The sequence below is a fragment of the Papaver somniferum genome, chromosome 11, assembly GCF_003573695.1.
Source record: "Papaver somniferum cultivar HN1 chromosome 11, ASM357369v1, whole genome shotgun sequence".
Taxonomy (NCBI): domain Eukaryota; kingdom Viridiplantae; phylum Streptophyta; class Magnoliopsida; order Ranunculales; family Papaveraceae; genus Papaver; species Papaver somniferum.
The window spans coordinates 111,026,393-111,046,098 of record NC_039368.1 but is presented as its reverse complement, the minus strand read 5'-3'; the positions used below and the strand labels follow the sequence as shown (position 1 = coordinate 111,046,098).

Genomic DNA, 19,706 nt, shown 5'->3' with positions numbered 1-19,706 from the left:
GTTACACCTTACTTCCTGATTTAGCTTGTGATCGGTTAGACCTTGCTTCCCAAAGGTAGCTTATGATCGATTACAACTAAGTTTCCAATTCATCTTGTGACTGGTTACAACTTGCATTCCAATATAGCTTATGATCGATTACACCTTGATTTCTAGTGTAAGTCGTGACCGATTACAACTAGCTATATTATATATGCTATGACCAGTTTGTACCATAAATCTTAACAAGTTAAGATAGGTTCTACCTTGTCATATTATATTGGTCATTCAAAATATATTCAACAAAGAACCTGACAAATCATGATTTCCTTTCGATTATCAAACAAGTTCATATATATACTTTCTATAAAATATTGTTTCCTATGGTGAAATCATACCTATATGATGCACACATAATCAAACAACTATATACAATACATTATGTCGATGTCGTAAAGTTCAAAGATACGTATTGTACTTCGTAATTCAATAAATTCCTTGACACTTTGATCATAATGTCATGACCAAGTCTAACCACTATATTATTATATATTTACACCTTCGCATTTTATGTTTTCAACATAATCTTACTTGAAAGATACTCCAGGAATGGAAACAAGATCAAGTCAATATTACTAACCTCGAGTGGAAGGATGATGTCCTCGTTACAGCCGTTACTTCTTCACATTCTTCAGGTCTTCGGAGTAATACTTGTACATATCAACATTCCTAAACTTTTTAGTCTAACCTAAACGAAGTTGACTCTAGTATTTAAACTCTAGTATTTAATCAAGCGACTCTAGATGAGTTTTGATACTAAAATATGACAACCAAACTTGACATACCAATGCTTGGTGGGTTCAACCGAGCTATGCTCTAACATCCCTCCATAAACCACTGCCAACATGGATTCCACTTACTACAAGAGGAAGAATAAAGCCTTTACTTATTGAGTGCAGATATTTTATGGTTCAAGGTTCTTTTGTACCTCATGTCGCATTGTCGATCACAAAGATGTTGTATATCCTAAAATGCAAGCTAAATGTAAGGCCATCCAAGATGCTGCTAGTCATTCTTCTAGATCCAAATTCATTATCCCAAAAGTATCCAGATGGATGCCTCCACAATCCCATGTAATTTTGGCTGAATGTGCTTCCGGTGTTGTTATTGATTATCCTGATGTTGCTCGTGTTGATATTGTTATATATGGATACTCGAGAAAAAAGTGTCAATATTGTTAATAATGGTAAGGTAAAGAAATTATTATCCAAATAGCTCTACTGAAGAAGAAGAAGAACAACAACAACAACAAACGGTAATGCTTAGCATGGGTCTCTTCATCAACAAATCTAAAGCTCTAAAGATATATGATGTGGGTCCGGTTAATGTTCATCCTCTTAATTCTGTAGAAAATGTCCTGATGGTTATCTTCAAGCGGGTCTCATATCAGGAAACTTTTGTTCCTGATTTTATCCCACCACGACAAATATTGTCCAATCGGTATCAAATGAGCCTATCCGTATGATGAACTCAACAAAACGTTTTAAAAGATATAATGCTCAAACTCACCCACCTGTTATCTCTAGAGAAGAAGTGGTATCTCCAGCTTCTAAACATAATGTCCTTATTAACCTCAAACGGAAGATTAATCCAAGAGTCGAGCTGAAAAAAATAAGTAAACCAACTCTTGCAAGCATTGTTGTCATCCCTCCAGAAATTTCTTACCCAAATGTACCCTATTATAACACCCTTTTCCCTCCTATCACTAACCTTGGATCTCTTCCACCTGTCAATCTAAATTAATTGTGTTTTCAATTCCCATAACCTGGTTAATCCTTACGAGAATTTCAATGAACCTACTGGAAATTCCTAGGCTACCAGTGATGTTCGCAATAATTCCTCTCATGAGGCTGCCGATCTGGACCTGAATGGTGATCAAGGTCTTCAATTGGGTGGGGAGAATGCCAATGCTCATCATAATGGTGGTTTTTCTTCTACCAGGCAAGTAAATCAATCCCTTATATCACCCTTTACTGAGCATGATGCTTTGTCAGTTGATTTTACCTTTATTCACCATGTTAATAATGTAAACATGTTGTGATCGCATGTGTGTGGTTTAGGGAAAAAAATCTCCTAATAAAGAATTGTGTCTTCTCTTGGAAAACATCAATATTGATATTGTTTTCCCATCTGAGACTATAACGAAGGAGGATATTGCTCTATAAAACTAATATGGGTTTCACAAACACCTTCAGTGTGCCTTGTATTAATTGATTGAAGTGGTGGGATGGTTTTCTCCTGAAAACAAGGAATTGACTTGAACATTCTGTCCTCCAATCTTAGATGCATATATTATACATTCTAAGTTATGTTATGAACACTTTATCTATACAGGACAAGACAATAGTCTTAAACAAGCCTTTTGGGATAGTCAATTTAGTCTGCCACCTACTCCTTCTAGCGAACCAATTTTCTTTGTAGATTGTAATGCTTTGTTTGGAACTGAAGATAAAAATGGTGGGTTAGAGGTGGATGATAATGATTTCAGTAACCTTAGAAAACCTTTGTAATTCTTTTGATCTCCATGAACCTGGATTTTATGGTCCTAGGTTCACTTGGTCTAACATGCAGCGTGGCCCAAATAAAATTCTTGAAAGACTTGATAGATGTCTTATAAGACAATCGGCTGAAGTCTTTTTTCCTAGTTTGTGTGTTAACAATTTACCTAGAGATTCTTCTGATCATTATCATATGCACGTTGGTTTTAATTCAGAAGATATTTGTATTATCAAACCATTTCACTTTATGGCTATGTGAATTGAAGATCCAACTTGTACAGATCTTATAGATAATTCTTGGTCGTTTAATGTTGTGTATTCTGTAGCTTTTAAACTGAGAGCAAAACTTATGAGTACTAAAAAGGCCTTAAGAACTGGAACATATCCTCTTTTGGTAATATTCAAACCAATATATCTACCACTAGAGATGATCTAGCTGAAATTCAAGCTTCTAATGCTACTTACTCTATCTTCATTCTAGGCTTATAGCAAACTGAGTAAGTTATATTGGAAGGACAAATATAAAGAGTTATGTTTTCTTTGATTAAGTTATGATTGATTATCAAATTGAGTCTAAAAGTGTTTGGTGAAAATAACTAAAGCTTAAATGGTTCATATGACTAATTGTTCTTGAACTAGCCTACTATACATGGTTTAGATATGGTTTACCTTGTCTACGAATATATATATTCTACGTGTGTATATTCCAAGCTAAACCATCTAATGGTGGATAACGATCACTAGTTTACCAAGTAATCTTAGCTTGAATCTAATTCGAATTTCAACTAATGGTGAATATTGTTTTGTTGATTACAAAGCTATCTTAGCTTAAATATTAAGCAACCTTCAATCTTGAAAGTCTATATAAAGAAAAGCTCTCGCATCTAGAAAAACTAATCCCGACACTTTTGTGTGTCCTAGTTGCAAACTAGAGTCGATTCTCTCTTAACCTAGGTTTCTAGTTTTACTGAGAAACATAATTAGGTTTAACGACTTAAAGACTTCGTGAAGCCAGGTCCGACTATTTTATCTTTGATAGTTCGTGTGTTTGATCTTAAAACTTCTATCATTTTGAGTTTAATTCTCTTTAGAGTTATCTCGAGTTTATCTCTGATAGGTAAGATATCAAGTAATCATAAAGTTCTTCGTCTCAGACTTTGTGATTCCACAATAACTTCTTTTTTATATTAGTCAAGTTTATTATGAGGTGAATAATAATCTAGGATGCCCTTCGGGAGTCATAAGACCGGACTTTGAGGTTTGATGATCTTTAGTTATTACAATCGATTTCCCATTTCACCTTGATCTTTGATCAGAAAGGAAATCAGAATAGACATATCTATAGGAGACAGATTTGCTTACAAGTCTTCACTTATGTTGAAGCAACTTTTAGGTTGTAAAGGATGTCATCTAAGGTAATCAAGTGCGCAGGGTCTTGCGAGATCCAAGAGGCGTAAGGAACACGACTGTATCTTAATCAGTGTGAGACTTCGTTAAGGCTCAACTACATTTCATTCTGAGGTTATCTCGTCAGTAGGCTAGAGTTTGTAGCGGCTTAATACAATGTGGTGTTCAAGTCTGGAAAAGGTCCCGGGGTTATTCTGCATTTGCGGTTTCCTAGTTAACAAATTTTTTGATGTATGTATTATTTATTTTCTGCATTATATTTTATTTATATAATTGAAATAATACATGTTTTACGTTAAATCAATCACAGTTTATAAATCCGACCTTGTTAGAACTTGATTTATTATTGGATTATTTATTTTTGATCGTCCAAGCTCTCTCACGTTATAACCAGGTTTACAGACTAATTTCTGTTTAACTACTGATTGTGTAGAGAAAGAGATAAAATGTCTTTAATATCTTTCCTTGATTGAGTATCATTAATTCGTAACTCTCGGAATTATATTAAGTTTTAGTTCATACAGGTTTCCGAATTAAAAAGTTGGGTGTGGTTGTTATATCCCCGCGTTTTCAACAAGTACTCAATTAAAGAGTCAATCTCATTACCTAAAATTCTGCGTAAGCGGTTAACTAAGGTTGTGTTTGATATTAAGGTGAAAAATTCTACGAAAATATATCCCATACAAACAATTGTCAGGACAAAGACAGAGTTTCCATGGAATTGAGTTAAAATACAGACGTTACACCATAATTTTTATTAAACAGGCCCATAGTTCTTATTTCCATAAAAAGATGGTTTTGGATTTTCGGTTAGCTGACCTGTAGGGGTTATCAAAAACCAAAAGGAAGAAAGGATTGAAATAATATAACAAAAAATACTACTGATAACAACACTGCAGACTATCAAGCTTATATCATTCTCTTGACAGATTATCAAGAAATAAACCTGCCGCCATAAGAGAAATGGTAAAGTTTAATGATAACAACATTGTATGGGATTTCAATTTCACCAGAAGCATTAAGAAAGATGAATTGAGAATGGTTGTAGATCTGCGGGGTCTAATTAATGCACCAATTTTAGCTGAGTCTGGAGATGATTACTATCATGGAATTCTGGTGTCAATTTTTTAGAAAAATCTTGTTATGATGCTATTGAATTTGCGTGTTATATCAGATTCCCCCACAAGGGCTTATGGAATCCAAGGGTTCCACAAAAGTATTTTTTTTAATTGGAATTTATGCTACAATGTAGCCCCAACACTAGACACTTTGCATAATTCTATTGTTATAAATGGTTGCATTATGTGCAAGAAGGCTGCTGAGTTTAATTCACATTTGTTTCTTCACTGTGATGAGACAAGAAAACTCCGGAATTTTTTCATCACCAGTTTCAAGTTAGCATGGGTTTTCAGAGAAGATATAAAATCAACTGTTTAGGAATGGAATATGAAGAAAGGAATACCATGAAGAATAATCTATGAGGCATGATTCCTTTTGCTATTTGGTGGGTTGTTTGGAATGAGAGGAATGGAATACTTTATCAAGGAAAGTACAAGAACTTTAATCAACTCTTATCTAAAGTTAAATGCTTGCTCTACAACTGGTCTTTTGGAACCAAGACTTTTGACAACATCTTTTTAAACAATTTGTTGTTCAATTGGGAAGCAGTGATGGGAATGACTTAAACATATTGGCAGCCAGTTTATATGGTTTATGTTTTCTCACCTTTATTTTAGCTTCAGGTTATTTTTTTGTTCTCTTTTGGGTTTCTTAGCTACCTTGTAGCTTTATCTGTAACACTTTTCACGGAAGCCACTTCCTTGTGGTAACAATGCTTTTCATTTCCAATATATTTTTCCCTTTCTGAGTTAAAAAAAAACTAACTTTATGTGAAGCAAGATGTTTTTGTTTACGACTTCTGCTCTTGGTTTTTGCTTCTGGTATCCAGACGCTCTATTAGTGTTGAGGACTAATCCCACATAGCTTACTTTCTTTGACTAGATCCTTCTTATAAGCATGAGGGCCTCTCCACTCATTGCCAATTGGTTTTGAGTTGGAAGCCCAAGTACTAGTATGGTATCAGAGCTAGGCCTAGGCCATGTATGTGAAGTAAGACCGCAAGACCCGACCTATGAAGGGGGCGGGCACTCATGCAGTGGTCCACGTATCGAGTACGCCCCTACACGTGGAGGGGCATGTTGAGTATTAGTCCCATATAACTTACCTTCCTAGACTAGATCCTTCTTGAAAACATCAGGGCCTCTCCATTCACTGCCAATTGGTTTTGAGTCCAAGGTGCTAGTAATTAGCACATTTACTTTCTTTTTTTTGTTGTTCGTTGATTGTGTAAGCTATCATCATCACCAATTGTTTAGCGCGATTAGAGGATGTGGTTGGCATAAGATTGGTGCTTTTGATAACCTGCTGGAGGGATATCACGGACCGGGGGCTATGTCTTGGGCTTATATGCGCATTGGGAGTGTGTACAAAATCATTTCAAAGGTTTTGGCGGAGCGTTTAAAGGTATATATTCCTACTCTAATCTCAACAACTCAATCTAGTTTTATTAAAGGAAGACAAATTCTTGATGGGGTATTGATAGCAAACGAATATGTGGATTCTAGACTTCGTCAAAAATTACCGGGGTTGGTTTGCAAGCTTGATTTTGAAAAGGCTTTTGATAATGTGAATTGGAACTTTTTAAATAAAGTCTTATTCAAAATGGGGTTTGGTGGGGTATGGAGGGCTTGGATTAGAAATTGCTTAACATTCTCAAAATTCTCGGTTCTTGTTAACGGATCGGTTACTTTTGGTAGTGAAAAGGGACTTCGTCAAGGAGACCCTCTTTCTCCTTTTCTTTTTACTATTGTTGGTGAAGTCTTAAGTTGTATGTTGAGCAAAGCACAAGAACATAATCAAATCTCGGGTTTTTCGGTCAAGGAGGGGGGAGCAAAAATAAATCACTTGCAATTTGCCGATGATACTATCATTTTTCTTGATGCTAAGAGAGAACAAGTTGATTCCTTCCGCTACCTTCTTCTCTGTTTCGAGTTAACTTCGGGTTTGAAGATAAATTTCTCAAAAAGTAGCTTATTTGGAGTCGCGGTCGAGGATGAAGTTGAAAATTATGCTAACATGTTAGGATGCAAGTATGCGATTTTTCCTAGCATATATCTTGGCCTCCCATTGGGAGACAAGGTAAGTGGCACTCAAAAATGGGGAAAAACACTTGAAATTTGCGAGAAAAGAGTTACTTCATGGAATGGAAAAACAATAGCAAGAGGAGGTAAGTTAACTCTCATCAAAAGCATTTTAGCTAGTCTTCCCATTTATTATCTCTCGATTTTTCTTGCTCCTTTCTCCATAACTAAGAAAATTGATAGAGTTGTGAGAAATTTCTTATGGGATGATCAAAATAAGAAAAGAATTCACAATATTGGTTAGAAATTGTCTTCAAAACCAAAAGAAAAAGGTGATCTTGGTATAAGAAGAACTAAGCAAGTGAACTCGGCTTTGTTAAAAAAATGGTGGTGGCGCTTTGGCGTAGAGAAGATGCGTTGTGGAGGAAGACAATGGTTGAAAAATTTGGCGAAACATTTACCGATTGGGAAACTCTCCAACCCAAAGGTTCGAAAGGTGGTAGCTTGTGGTTTAATATCTATAAAGAGCTTGAAGATTTTAATAAAAGTATTAGATTCAAGATTGGAGCGGATAAGGAAACTAGATTTTGGGAAGATTCTTGGCTTGGTGAAGGAAGATTATATGATATATTTCCTTTGGCATATGAAGCTTCAAGGACCAAAGAATTTGTGGTGGCTAGTATGTACGACGTTAGGGAAGATGGTGTAAGGTGGAAGTTTATGTCTAGGCAAAGATATTCTCAAACCATTTCAAGTGAAGTGTTATCAATATCAAATCTTTTTTCTTTCATCTCTATTCAAGAAGGGGTTATGGATACCCGAATTTGGGTTGGTAGTGATCATGGTCAATATACGGTAAATGATGGAATTAAAGTCAACGACGATCAAGGTGGGCCGGATTATCCATCCAATATTTTTTGGAGTAATGAATACCCTCACAAAATCAATTTCTTTATTTGGATTCTTTCTCATGATCGAGTAATGACGGCGGATAAACTTTTACGAAGAGGTATGGATGTCTCTAGTGCTTGTCATTTTTGCGAGGAGGACGATGAATCAAGTATGCATTTGTTTTATGGCTGTTGGAGAATGCGGAGAATATGGGACTATTTTGTTGAAGGGTGTCAATTTGGATGGTCATATGACCCTAATGTCATTACATCTATGAAGACTTGGAAGTTTAATTGGGGAGACGAAAGACTTGGTCGAATATGGAATAACATCCGGGTTGCTATATGGTGGTGTATATGGAAAGAGCGAAATGTGAGAACCTTTGAAAACAAAAAGAAAACTTTGGCAAGCCTCATTAGAGATATCAAATTGCAAGCATTTTTTTGGGCCGAATCAAATACAAAAATGTTGGGGCTTACGGCAAATATGGTGATTTCTCTATGGGATTCATTATACCGGCTTCCGTCATAAATTATTTTTTTGTGGTTTTTTATTTGGGTAGCCGACTCCCCTTTCGTTTCCCCTTTTTTGTTCGGTTGTAATCATTGGGTTAAGGTACCCCTTAAATGCCTTTTTTCAATGAAATTTCTATTTGACTGATCAGAAAAAAAAAATATGCGCATTGCTTCTTCAAGGATCAAGTTTTCGAATCATAACTCCAGTATCTACTGATCGGGAGGAAGAAGTAAATCCCTTTAACAATTGCTCATTTTTCAAAATATATCTCTTAATTTCTGATTCCTACACTTTGTTCATTAGTACATAAGGTTGTTTTCATTTTCATGTTATGTTTTTTACTTCATTAGGCAAAACGAGCAAGGGAAAGAGTATATTGCTCCAGTCTTCCAGTGGATATGGCATCGTATATGATAAAGTAAACAATACGGTCCGAGTACAAAATACCGCGTATTAAGTTTGATAAACTACATGGCAACGTATTTGGAATAATCAAACGAAAAAAAAGTCCCGAGTATGAACATTTAATAAAGATTCTCCCGTAGCAACAAATAATTAAGGATCATATCAAAAATTGCAATTCCTTTATTAAGAAGAACACTCAAGTCGAAGATGGGCAAAACTGAAATTCTGATGGTAAGCGTAACAGGTAAACCATCATCAATAACTCAAGTTGGCAGCATTCGACCGCCAGAGTCTAATGCAAATTGAATGAAAACTTGGTTGAAAATGTACCATAAATAACTATAGCGTGTCCTGCAAAACATACAAAGTACCATAATCGTGTAGGCTAAAGGACTTTTAGTGGAGGGATACAATTGGTTCATGTCTTCCGTATCGTAATTGGGAGTAGGGGTTAAATTTGGTTACACACGAACTACAATAATTAGAAGGAAATGAAAAATAGTTGAAATAACATATATTTGTGACAACTACCACATACCCATAAGTATGGTTGTAACACTTGCACTACAAGCAAACACAAGTACAAGAACCAACAAGTGTTACCTTTTTGCCTCCATCAACATCCCGCAGGGAGAAAACCAATTCGAGAGCGCCCAAAATCATGTATCATTAGAATCTGTTTCTGTTGGGCATTCCCAAAAATGGGTGCATGGTTAGTGGACTCTCCAAACGCTAGGCAAACCACCTCAGTCTGCTCGTGCAATGGAATCCATATATTGTCTGGCTTTAGATTTAAATTGGCATCACCATCAAAACGAAAGTTTGCAAGTGGTAATTTATCAACTTCGGTTGGACTTGCATAGTAGCATGTTTCCTTAGAACCATAGTAGCGAACCCAACCAAGTGCGCTGACAATGCCGAGATACCTGTCCCTTAACATGTTGTAGAGAGAAGTAGGAAAGTAGCTTTTAGTCGAACCCGAATCGAGAGCCATCTCGATTGGAAAATCGGTACTCTCGATTGATTCGCTACCAATTGTTATTCCTTGAAGGCGAACAAAATAATATTGAGGATGTGCTACCAATGGCGTATAAATTACAAGGCCCGTATCATCGATAGATTCTCCGAAAGTCAAAGCTGTTGTGCTATTTGGGTTTAGACAGTACGAGAATTGAGTGAATCCATAAGCAACTTCTAATGACGAAACCAAAGATAAACTTCCCCTACTCATCCCTAAAACCCCGTCAAGATGTGGAACAGCATCAGTGTGAGATGCACAACCGAAACGCATATCATTCATTGCGACAAAGGTAGCATAATCATCTTTTAATAGAGTAAATTTATCCGCAACCCATATCCCGTTTGTAGTTGATCCATCTTCATATCCTGTTTGAAAAGGGCATTCCAAATGTTCCCCACACATTTTGGATGGACACCTATCCGATGCACATATAACAGCTGAGAAGGATGTTGAATCTTGATAATCAAAGTACTCTGAAGTGGAACAATCGTCACATGGATTGCACCTTACCCATGTGTAAGGGCTGCCTGTGTCAATTACCAATAGAAACAGCTTGCGAGGAGATCCAATGAAGAATCTAATGTAGTACGAGTCTTGTCTATGATAAGAAACAGGATTGACAAAGTTTCTAGTTGTGACATTTGGTAATGGCAAGTTCTTTTTGTGATGCAAAGTAAAGGTGAGAGTGTTTATAGTGTTGTTGCTTTGAAGCAATCTGGAATCAGATGGCTGAGATAGAAGTAGAAAAGGAGTTAGGAACAAACTTACTTTCATAAAGACATCTGCCTTCTTCATTTTTGTACCGATCATAGGTTTTCTTTCTAGTTGTTGTACAACTTGTGAAGAATTGGAGTAGAAACGATGAAGAAATAGATCTTGAGTTTAGGGTATTTTTTTCTTCTGCATTTTATGTTCTCGGTCAGAAAATTAGCCTGTTTGTTAGCTTTGCAGTGAAGAGTGTCTGTTTCTTGTCACAATCTCTACCCAAATAAGGGGATAGTAGCACATGGTAAAACTAGCTAGTTTGAAGACTGGGTAAAATTTGATAATGACTATTTAATTTCCATTCCATTTAAAATTTGAAAAGAAATAGTCTAAGAGAAGACTGATGGTGATGTGAAAAGAAAAGATGGAGTAGAATTGAATATGTTGATTCTTCTGCAAAAGGTATGATTATGCAGTATATGAGTGGGAAACTTCAGCTAAGCATGGGAAACACAACCAATGGAGGAGTTGCCTACAACAGTCCTGCTGGCTATCTGGTTTCTCCCGCTTTGCCTACTAGGTCTAATAAAGGTGGAGATTACATTCAGATATCCAAGCAAGGAAATTAGAAGACAGTTTGAAGACTTAAAATACCATGTTTAGCCAAGGCACCACGTGTTTTACATCTCTTTTCACAAAAGGGCATTTCCAATTATTAAAAGTTTCTAGTTGAAATCGCTTCCAAGGTGCCATTCACAGCATTGATAACATTTTGACAATCTCCTTCAACGTGTAAAGCCGCAACTCCCTTATCTTCGGCACACAAAACCGTTTCCAGAAGGGCCTTGGCTTCGGCCTGTTCGGGATCTAGCTCTTGCTGCATCTATATCTCTAGCTCTTGCTGCATCTATTTCTCTAGCTCTTGCTCTATCCATTTCAAACTGTATTGCCTGCAAAATTTCTTAAGATTAGTCCACCTCCAATAGATGCTGCAAAAACTCCATTGTAATTAACAGGAGCACGTTGATGTTCTAAAAAAATCATGTTTGGAGTTCAGAAAAGATCTTTTGAATTAAATTAGGTTGAATTTCACATTTGGCTTTCCGAGCTTGCTTTTCTAGCCATCTAGCAATAGCCAAAGGCTACATGTTTTAGGATTTTGGCGTGTTAGAATTTGAGGATCCAGCTGCTCAAAGGGAGGACTAACCTCTTTTGCATTTGCAAACTTCATCCCCTCCGGCCACATTCTTTCATATTCACTCCTGGGGATTGGAAGTACTGGGCAGATGCTGTGTCTTCCTTTAAATCTGCGTTCTCGTTCCTTGAGATCAAACATATAATTGAACTCAGCAATCTCGGAATCAGTCATCCTGAAAAGACAAAAAAATAATCCTGAAAAATATATTTGTGCATGAAAATGGAAACTAATATGTTTTTACGCAAATGTAGGGAATTCGAAACCTGTGAATATAAATGGAAATGAAAACTAATATATATTTTTAGGCATATGTAGGAAATTTGAAACTTATAAATACAAAAAGTTCGATATTTAAACTTCGTAAAGCTTGAGAAATAACCCTAAAAAATCTTAACTACCATGTACAAATGTCATGTCCCTGATCTTTATTGTCCAACTGCTTGTCTAATAGTTTATCTACGACTTGAATATGGAACACCCAGAGGAAATAAAACTAGTGGTAGAGGAAAATAAACTAGGGTATCTAGACAGAAGATGATTGGATCAACAGATGAAACAAAACAGTTATTACCACAACCAAAGACATGAATTGCATAGTTTCAGAAAATCCCCAAACAAAATTTATTAAAATAAAACACTAAGTTTGAAATTTTACTGTGGCTGTGGTAATAGAGACAAGTCCCCTGGCCGAGCATTGAAACGGTTTGTACGGAAGTCCCTGAGCATTGTTCAATAAGAGAAAATACAGTTAGTTAAACACTATGCGAAGGAAAATAAAAACTTGAAAGAAATTAAAACCATTACAAAAAATACTACACATGTCAAAGATGTTACTTACAGTTCATGGAGAGCAAGAGGAACAAGAACACTTACTGATCCATTGAACTCGTTATTTTGTAGAAACCTGGAATATAAAATTCTATAAGATGGCAGAATAAAGACACGCAGTGTGAATAACAAATCCAGTGATCACTTGCAACTTACAGTGATTTAAGATTTGTCAAACTTTCAAATGTGCTTGGTAGATTACCGGTGAATTTATTATGCGACAGATCCCTAAGATTTGTGGGAGAATAAAAATCCAAGTAGAGGGCATTAGACAAAACTTAACAAGAGGAATCCAATTGCGCTATGCACCAAATTAACAAGGTAAAGAAACAATACATTTGTTTTAGGTTCGGAAAACCTGTAAACGTATTGCCTAATGGTCCCGATATGGAATTATGACTTAGGTTCCTGCATACATAAAGTGGCGGACAATAACTTCATACAGGTACAATTAAATGTGTCAGCTAAACACCATTGCGTCAAGAAACTCACAGATGCTCCAGATACTTCATAGATTCAAGCGACAAATTAGTATTCTTGAAATTGTTACATGATAAGTCTCTGCTTTATAGAAACAAATGAGTCAGAAAAACACTTGAGGTGTTCAAGGAAGAAAACGGATGAATAAAAAAGTCTCACATATGTGTTGCATTAGGGGGTAAAGACATAGGTACTTCTCCCTCTATGTAATTGTGACTAAAATCCCTGTAGCCATAGTAAACAAAGTGTGTGAGCTTCCATCACGTTTTAGTTAAAGATTGATTCATCGTAAATCCTACAAAAACCACTTACAGCTGCTTCAATTGCAAAAGGTCGGAGAGATTGCCACCCAGACTTCCAGTTAGCTCGAGTCCATTAAGTTTACTGCTTGAACAATGATAGCCCAAAACTAAGAAAAGCGTCGACAATTAATTATTTATAACATGAAAGAGCTTAATATTACATGATAATAACCGATGATCCGGAGCACGATATGCCTTTCCATGCCTCCTCACAGGGATCCCCACCACTTAAATTCCATCCAACCAACTGTGGTGGTTGTTTCAGTGACATATACAGATCTTGAAGAACTGCGACTGAAAATCCACCAGGAAAGTGAGACGAGTTCAACTAGAAAGTCAGGAAAAGGTACGGGATTCTTCTCCCTCCAATACTCAAACCAGAATCAATAAAGAGAGTAACACCGGAAGAAGAAGAAGAATGAGACATGAAAGTTAAAAGAACATAAACAGAACGAGAGATGAACGTGTTACCATCCGAAGGATCTGTCAGTGCAAAAGCTTGAAGAAACAGAACTGCCGAGCTGAGATACATGATAATTGAAATCCTCAAATATAATTTAGCCATTATTACCAGAACCTGCCTGAAGTGTGAGTAATTAAGTAAGGAAGCAAGATTGAAGAAGACAAAAGTAACTAGAGTAGACAAGAATAAAGAGGAATAATAAAGTTGAGTCATTGGAGTTGAAACATGTATGTTTTAGGGTTTCTTCATAGCAGAAGATAGCCTCAATTCGAAGAATTAAACAAGAAATTTGCTCCATTATCCAGCTTAAACTTCACAATACAGCCTCAATTTCTTACAAATAAAAATCTATAATTATAAAATAGTCTTGATTTATCAACAACAAAGTTAAAGAGAGAATAATTGTTTAGAGCAAATCTATAATTATAAGGGGTTCTCCTGCAACCTATGTATGTTAAATATTAACAGATGCAAATCAGTCGAACCCTAAAACATTACCAAAAGAGAAGACTACTGCTACAATGCCATGATTAATCCTTCTCAAATCCTCAAATCACCAACTGGTAGCTGATTTTGGGAAGCGGTTGTCAAAACTTAAAGGTTCAAAATTTACAATGAAACCCATCTAAAGAAGCTTGCATACCTAACTGACAATTTTTCAAAATTGACAATGAAACCTAACTAACAATTTTTCTTTATCGGCATGGATGTTAAGATAATCAAAGAGAATTACAAGAAGCTTACATACCTTGCAGTTGATTTGTTTGGTTCTCAAATTTCTGAACTTGGTTTATATAGTTTGGCTTGTAAACCAAAATAGCACAAACTTAATGCAGGAAACTAACCAAACTAACATAAGAAAGCTAGACTAAAAAAATCACTCATTCCTTAACCCGATGAAACTTTGTATTTAAACGCCAAATTTCTTTCTTTTTCAAGGAAACATCTTGATTTCATTAACATAACAAGAATGGATACATCCCGTAGGTCTTTAACTTTCAAAGATGAAAACAATGATAAAATACATATATATTTCATAAACGCCAAATTTCTACTTCAAAGGAAACACAGGCATCTTCGGTAGGTCTTTAACTTTTAAGAGATAAATAGGCTTTAACTTCGATGGCTGGAACTGCTAATAAGGGGCAAGGCAGGGCTGATGCCAAACATGCCTGGGGGTACCATTTTCTCATATAGATTGGTACTGCTCCGAAAATATTGGAACCCTCCTTTAGTAGTTAAAGATTTATTTTTTCTTCTATGTAAATACAAAAATTATCCTTTAATGAAAGAAATTCAAACTACATAGGTTTTGGCACAAGAGCAACAAGCTTAATACCAACCCGTTTCTGAATAAAAAAAAATTATTAGTGAAAGATTTTTTTTATTTTTTTGAAGAAACATAATTTATTTAATTCAGAAAATATAACTACAAAAACACCATCTGACCAGTTCAATAGGAATATCATAATTTATTTAATTCAGAAAATACAACTATAAGAACACCATCTAACCAGTTCAACAGGCTGAAATTAAAAACAATAACAAAAAACAAGCTTCCACTAACCGCGCCAACTTACAAAGACTGAAGCCTAACAAGAACCAATAGAGAAAACAAAACAACAACAGAGACTAAATTAAACTCCTCTAGAAAACTACTCCAGCAGACATTAAACTGTTCTTGCAAAAGAGTGGTTATAATAATTTTGGAGGAATAGAAACCCAATGATTATTATGAGAATATTTCATCACCCACTTAGCCAACCTATATGTCTCCTTATTACAAGTTCTAGGTTGAAATTGGGTCTGAACTTGAGATAACAATTTGAGAAAACTACAACATTCACTAACCAAAGACTGATCTTCCCACTTTATTCCTTTCATTGAGCCAGATTGAATGGCTTCCATTAAGTTCATGTTGTTCCCTTCTAGAATAATCTTGCTAAAACTCCTCTGAGAAATCCAAATGACAGCATGTAAGACCGCAAGAGCTTCAGCCTGGTCAATGTCTCGAACTTCCATTGTGAAGGCCATGGCTTCCTGAAAAGCTCCTGAATGATTACGAGTCACAAAAGAAACACCAGCAAGATTAGAATTAGGAATAACGGAAGCATCTACATTCATTTTAATCCAGCCCACATACGGAGGATGCCAATATCTAATGCTATTAAAACTAGGCTGAATGGCCTGATGCATGTTATCATGAATATTTATATGAGACTGGTGACAAAATTTAAAAATTTGATGAGAGACAGCCATAGGAATTGATTGTACCACCATTTTCACTCAAGTAGAGAACGACAAACAAACAAACTAAAGAAACTGAAAACACCAAAAAATACACTACATTCCTAAAAAATCATTAGCCTGGGAGTTGTAAAAAGACCAGTACTTTTTGATTGAAAAGACCAGTACTCACTGCTGCGTGCATCCGAAGTTGTGGTCTGTGATGCTTATTACCGAAAAATACACCACAGAATAAATCGCCATAACTGTGCTGCTACACAACATACATGGATATACCGGGTCTTTGGAACATTTCTCAAAGTTAACCCGTCGCATTAACCTACAACAACGAAGGAGTAAGGGAGACGTGGATAGAAAGATGCTGAATAGTTGTTGCTAAGCCAATATGGCACTAATGGTTTTTGGTAAAGTATCAAAGGGCACTAACCTGCTGTATCAAAGGGCACTAACCGCAAGAGCTTCAACCTGGTGAATGTCTCAAACTTCCATTATGAAAGCCATGGCTTCCTGAAAAGCTCCTGAATGATTGCGAGTCACAAAAAGAGTTTTTTTTAGAAATCGAAGTAACTAATAAAACGAAAATAATAAATATTGGTTTAAAACGATAAGGAAAAAGATGACTAGGGAATCGATCTCCGTCACTGAACCGAAGCTTAATTAAATACAAGTTTATCTCTTATTATATTTATATGTTACCAACCGTAGAATAGCAATAAGCTTTCCTATCCCCCGGATTCCTACTGTCACTGGATACGGAAGCGCTCGACTACCAGTTTCTATCCAACCAACCCACCAAGAATAAGCTCTCAAGGTATAAGTTAGTCGAATGCTTTACACTCTGTGAATCAGGTTGATCCCAACATCAGACGCATAGGCTCGGCCTGCTTACTAGTGTTATCTTTACACACAATTGCTTAACAAAATCCCTCTGTCAGCTCTTGCGATTTACTACTTGTGTATAGAGTTGATGTGACAATTAAACGTATCACATGACCCTAAACTAGTAGAAGAAATATTGATTGGTTAATTTAATTGATCATTTTAAATAACCCCTCAATATTCTTAGATAATAAAAACAATAAAGATAATCAACAATAAAATAAAACTTGGAACAAACGTGGTTAAAGAAAATAATACTTCATTGTTCAGGACTTTAAAATCATCCCTAATCAATTAAAATTTTAGCTAGACATAACCATGAAGTTTTCAATAATTAAATAAAAGAGAAACATTTAGAGTAAAATTTGGAAACCAAACGACAGTCGCAAACTCCTCTCTAAACTGTCTCCTATTCTCTCTTTCTCTCTATTTTTCTCCTCCCAAAAACTGAATGGTAAAAGAATGTGTGTCGAAGAATGAAGTTTTTTTGCTATTTATAGCATCCAGAACCATCTCCATTTACCTCATGGTCCAATAAACAAATGCCACGTTGTCTCTTATTTATACGATTGTCTGCCAAATTCAGAACGTTTCAGGACGAGAGAATAAGTGTATCCGTTATCGCATGAGATAATAAGTGTATCGCATGAAAAAATATCCCTTCTCTTGCTGTTTTTGCATGAAAAGTTACTCCATGAACCCCACCTAAAACATTTATTCTTCTAATTTATTTAGTAGGAATTACCAATAGGTACTATTATGGTAGTCTTAGTTAATGGCAGGTCCACCCACTAAAGCCCAGTAAGCATAGGTCCATAATTAAAAGAAAACATGAAACTGGATCTAATTTTTTAAGCTTAGGTCCTGTACACGTGCGGGACACATGTGACGTATTATCATAATTCCCAAAACACCCCGCACTATATAAAAACGGATAGAGACGTTCGTTTCTTTTTCATTCTCTCAATTTATTTTTTCAGAGAAGAGCTCTGCAAGTGAAGATTATTTGAGGTGTGAGTTCGATTCATGAGTTCGAGCTCTGCAAGTGTAATCGGTAGGTGGATTTTTTGTAACGATTCGAGATCAGATTTTACCTTGTCTTTTAGATCTGAATCCATGGCGACTGTGTCAAGATTTGTTGGATGAGTAAAAGGAATTGATTTCCACCTTCCAGAAGTACCATTATTATGACGATGATCATGATGTTCTGATGTATTTGTGAATAATTTGATTTATTTTCTTCTCAATGCAATTTCATCAGTAACTGTATGAATATGCTGAAGATAAGGTCTAAGAATTCTTATTTTATCTCTTTTCTTGATTTTCAATACCAGAGTTCTACAACAATTGTTTCTGTCTCCGCCTTTTTCTTCATTCTTCCATGAGATTCTCGTGCTCAGAAAAGTATCCTAAACGATTTGATTTGAATTTAATTGAACGGAGATTTCATTTGATTTGTTACCTGAAATCAAATTCGCGAAATCTGAATCTGAGTCGAAGCTAATGAACTTACCACCTTTTTATAAAGCTGATTCTCTTCGAAATTGTTGTTGAATTCAGGAACTTTGTAGAATTGATACACATGAAACCGAATACGTATATGATGTACTGGTGGTTTTTGATGAAATAGTCCAGATCTAGTTATAAAATCATGTTTTACGTTCGTTTCGTTTGTAGATATGGTATTTTAGTTTCATTTTGGTGGCTTTTGGTTTGGTTTCAGTTTGGTTTTGTGTATTAACCATCAGTACGTATATGACGTACTGTTAATCTGTGTTTACTATGCATCTATAGGTTTGGTTTCAGTTTTTTACAGTGTTTTTTTGGTATGAATTGACAGTACATATATGGCGTACTCTTCTGATTTTGTTTTATTCAAAGTTTTTCCAGTTTTTTTTGTTCGATCCATGGTCTAATCGTTGTAGTGTTTGATTAAGATTTTGATCTCCATGTTTGATTTCTTGATTATTTACTAGATCTAGATGAATAATCGCGTTTTTGGTTATTTCGTTATTAGATTTGATCTAACTAGTTCCATTTTTGTTGTTTTTAGATTTGTTTTTTTGTATGAAATAACAGTACGTATATCTTGTATTGACAGAAACCTAGCTTATTTTGAATGAAGAAGAAGATGCATCGTTATGACTTACGACAAGAAGATTTGTTGCGTTTCCACGTATGTTTTCTTATCATCTTCTTTGATTATTTTTTTCATTTTTCTTCTATTGATTGTATTATGAAGATGAAATCGATTTTCATGACGTTTTTATGTTTTCAGGTTTGTTACAGTTTGTTTTTGTGTATGAATTGACAGTACATATTTGGTGTACTAATATATAATTCTTATGATTTACGAGGAGAATATTTGTTTTCTGTTTCCAGGTATGCTTTCTAATCATCTTGTTTGATTATTTTGTTCGGTTTTCTTCTTTTGATTTGTTTTTTTGATTGTATTCTGATAATCAAATCGATTTGATTGACGCTTTTATGGTTTTTAGGTTTGTTACAGTTATTTTTCGTGTATGAATTGACAGTACATATATGGCGTACTGATACAAAACTCTTCTAATTTTGATTTATTTGAAGTTTTTCCAATTTTTTTGGTTCGATCCATGAGTATGTATGTATAATACTGATAGGAAGTGTTATTTGCTGTGTTTTTGCTCCTTTTTTAGTCTTACCCTTCA

At 35.4% G+C, this 19,706-nt stretch overlaps 3 protein-coding genes across 6 annotated transcripts; 1 reads left to right on the top strand and 2 right to left on the bottom strand.

Annotated features, from left to right (window-relative positions):
* The first annotated feature begins 7,468 nt into the window (after positions 1-7,468).
* LOC113324916 lies at positions 7,469-8,506 on the top strand. Its single transcript, XM_026573192.1, has one exon. The coding sequence runs from the start codon at positions 7,469-7,471 to the stop codon at positions 8,504-8,506; it is 1,038 nt and encodes a 345-aa protein (XP_026428977.1).
* Positions 8,507-9,512: 1,006 nt separating this feature from the next.
* On the bottom strand, positions 9,513-10,712 carry LOC113324915 (aspartic proteinase nepenthesin-2-like). Its single transcript, XM_026573189.1, has one exon. It carries the CDS (start codon positions 10,710-10,712, stop codon positions 9,513-9,515), a length of 1,200 nt encoding a protein of 399 aa, XP_026428974.1.
* Positions 10,713-11,034: 322 nt separating this feature from the next.
* LOC113323788 (protein STRUBBELIG-RECEPTOR FAMILY 2-like) lies at positions 11,035-14,984 on the bottom strand. 4 transcript variants are annotated; one of them, XM_026572135.1, is made up of 12 exons: positions 14,642-14,984; positions 13,902-14,007; positions 13,592-13,724; positions 13,441-13,512; positions 13,288-13,353; positions 13,141-13,209; positions 12,985-13,056; positions 12,805-12,876; positions 12,659-12,724; positions 12,476-12,538; positions 11,830-11,992; positions 11,035-11,572 (listed from the first exon to the last, which is right to left on the bottom strand). In XM_026572135.1, the coding sequence occupies exons 2-12, from the start codon at positions 13,993-13,995 to the stop codon at positions 11,432-11,434; spliced, it is 1,011 nt and encodes a 336-aa protein (XP_026427920.1). In that variant the 5' UTR covers positions 13,996-14,007; positions 14,642-14,984; the 3' UTR covers positions 11,035-11,431. The 4 variants fall into 4 exon arrangements, with proteins under 4 accessions (XP_026427920.1, XP_026427918.1, XP_026427921.1 ...); XM_026572133.1 differs by having other exon boundaries at positions 13,902-14,011; positions 14,642-14,983; XM_026572136.1 differs by lacking the exon at positions 14,642-14,984 and adding an exon at positions 14,392-14,542.
* Between the last annotated feature and the right edge of the window lie 4,722 nt (positions 14,985-19,706).